We start from the raw sequence: 1,640 nt of genomic DNA, 5'->3' as shown, positions 1-1,640 counted from the left end.
TGTATATATATTTATTGTATATGTATATATATATATATATAGCCTCCACAACCACACATCCGATATCTCTTAGTTCCAATTACTTCGTATTTACTTTATAGACACATACCAAGTCCGGTCTAAGTCGGGAGTCTGTGGGCGCTACCCCAACAGCGCCTTGGGGATCGTTGAGCACACAGGCAAAGTAGCCGTAGCCATACATCTTATCTGCATTGTCAGGCAGCTTGTTCACCGTCCAGGCCGTCGTGATATTCTTGGGGTCGTTCTGGTACGAGTATAATAAACGTTTGTGGGGATTTTGCTGGGAAATAAAGGCGGGTGGGCTTGTGCGACGACTATAACGTTTGTACATTTTTGTTGAATATTGACCATCCTGGCCGTCATGATATTCTTGGGGTCATTTATAAAAATTCTGTTGGGAAATAAAGTCGGGGTTGTGCGACGAGTATAACGTTTGAACGCTTTTTTGATGAATTAAGGTGATCTTCCATAACGAGTACAAAGTTTGTACGCTTTCGCTGGTGAATAAAAGTGGCTTTATACAACGAGTATAACGTTTGTACGCTTTTATTGGTACACAAAGGTGTACTTAATTAACGCGTATGATTGTGTATCTGAGTTCTGTAGTCTATATTTGTGAGGTGACACAACGAGAACCTGAACCACAGCTATGTAATATACACATGCACAGCCTGTACAACACATATGTATATGCATATATGTACATACACAGCCTGTACAACACATATGTATATGCACATATGTACATACACGGACTGCGAACTGGTACACACCACAGCCGAGTGACTCATAGAGATATGACAGTACACCTACGCATATACTACTCCAAATGCATGCATGCATATGAGTTTGTACACAGGCTGCGCTAAATAGAGATAAACCAGTACACCCTAACATGCATTATTACACATACGTGCATACGTATGTGTATGTACACATACTGCGTTATGGTACATACCACAGGCGAGTGACTCATAGAGATGTCCCAGGTGCCGTTGAGATTGTAGGCCACATTGCCGTTACCGTCTTCTACAGTTCCGACTACCGATCGAGGCGTGGTGTTCGAAAAATAACTACGGATGATAGAGAAGATTATATAATGTTGGTATGATTCTATACAGATAAGTAGGATATGTAACTATAAACACACACACACACGCACCAATATATATATATATATATATATATAGCAAGGCGTGGTAGTGTCTGCAGCACTCTCCTCAAGTAACAGCTCGGCGTCCATGGCTCATTGACCACCACTCAGGCCCACTCACCAGTACATGAGTCATAAGCACTCACCTGTACGGCACGAACTTTATCTTGGCGACGTCATTCGTTGTGTGTGATTTGATTACCATATCGCCGTACTGCCAATGAAGACAAAAGAGATCAAAAGAAACGGTGATGATTCATTTATATATCGATGGAGATACAAGGGATTACACGAAAACATGACAATTTTGTAGAACGAGCAACGGATGGGAGAGCCTCCCATGATATTTCAAGCAGATTTGTTTGGATCATTGTTATTTCTACGATGCTCGTAATAAAAAATGTACACACACAAACACACACACACATATATATATACATACACACACACACACACACACACACAC

General features: G+C 41.1%; 1 protein-coding gene across 1 annotated transcript in view; it reads right to left on the bottom strand.

Moving 5' to 3' along the window:
• The window catches only part of SARC_04782 (hypothetical protein), a gene marked incomplete at its 5' end in the record, with an annotated part of 8,688 nt that overhangs the window by 1,927 nt on the left and 5,121 nt on the right, over positions 1-1,640 (bottom strand). The window contains 3 exons of the mRNA XM_014301362.1: positions 110-265; positions 980-1,094; positions 1,321-1,388. Coding sequence (XP_014156837.1) covers positions 110-265; positions 980-1,094; positions 1,321-1,388 — 339 coding nt within the window. The remainder of the gene's footprint in view (positions 1-109; positions 266-979; positions 1,095-1,320; positions 1,389-1,640) is intronic.

Source organism: Sphaeroforma arctica (assembly GCF_001186125.1).
Source record: "Sphaeroforma arctica JP610 unplaced genomic scaffold supercont1.282, whole genome shotgun sequence".
Lineage (NCBI taxonomy): Eukaryota > Ichthyosporea > Ichthyophonida > Sphaeroforma > Sphaeroforma arctica.
The sequence above is the reverse complement of the archived record's forward strand: the minus strand, read 5'-3'. Positions and strand labels throughout refer to the sequence as shown.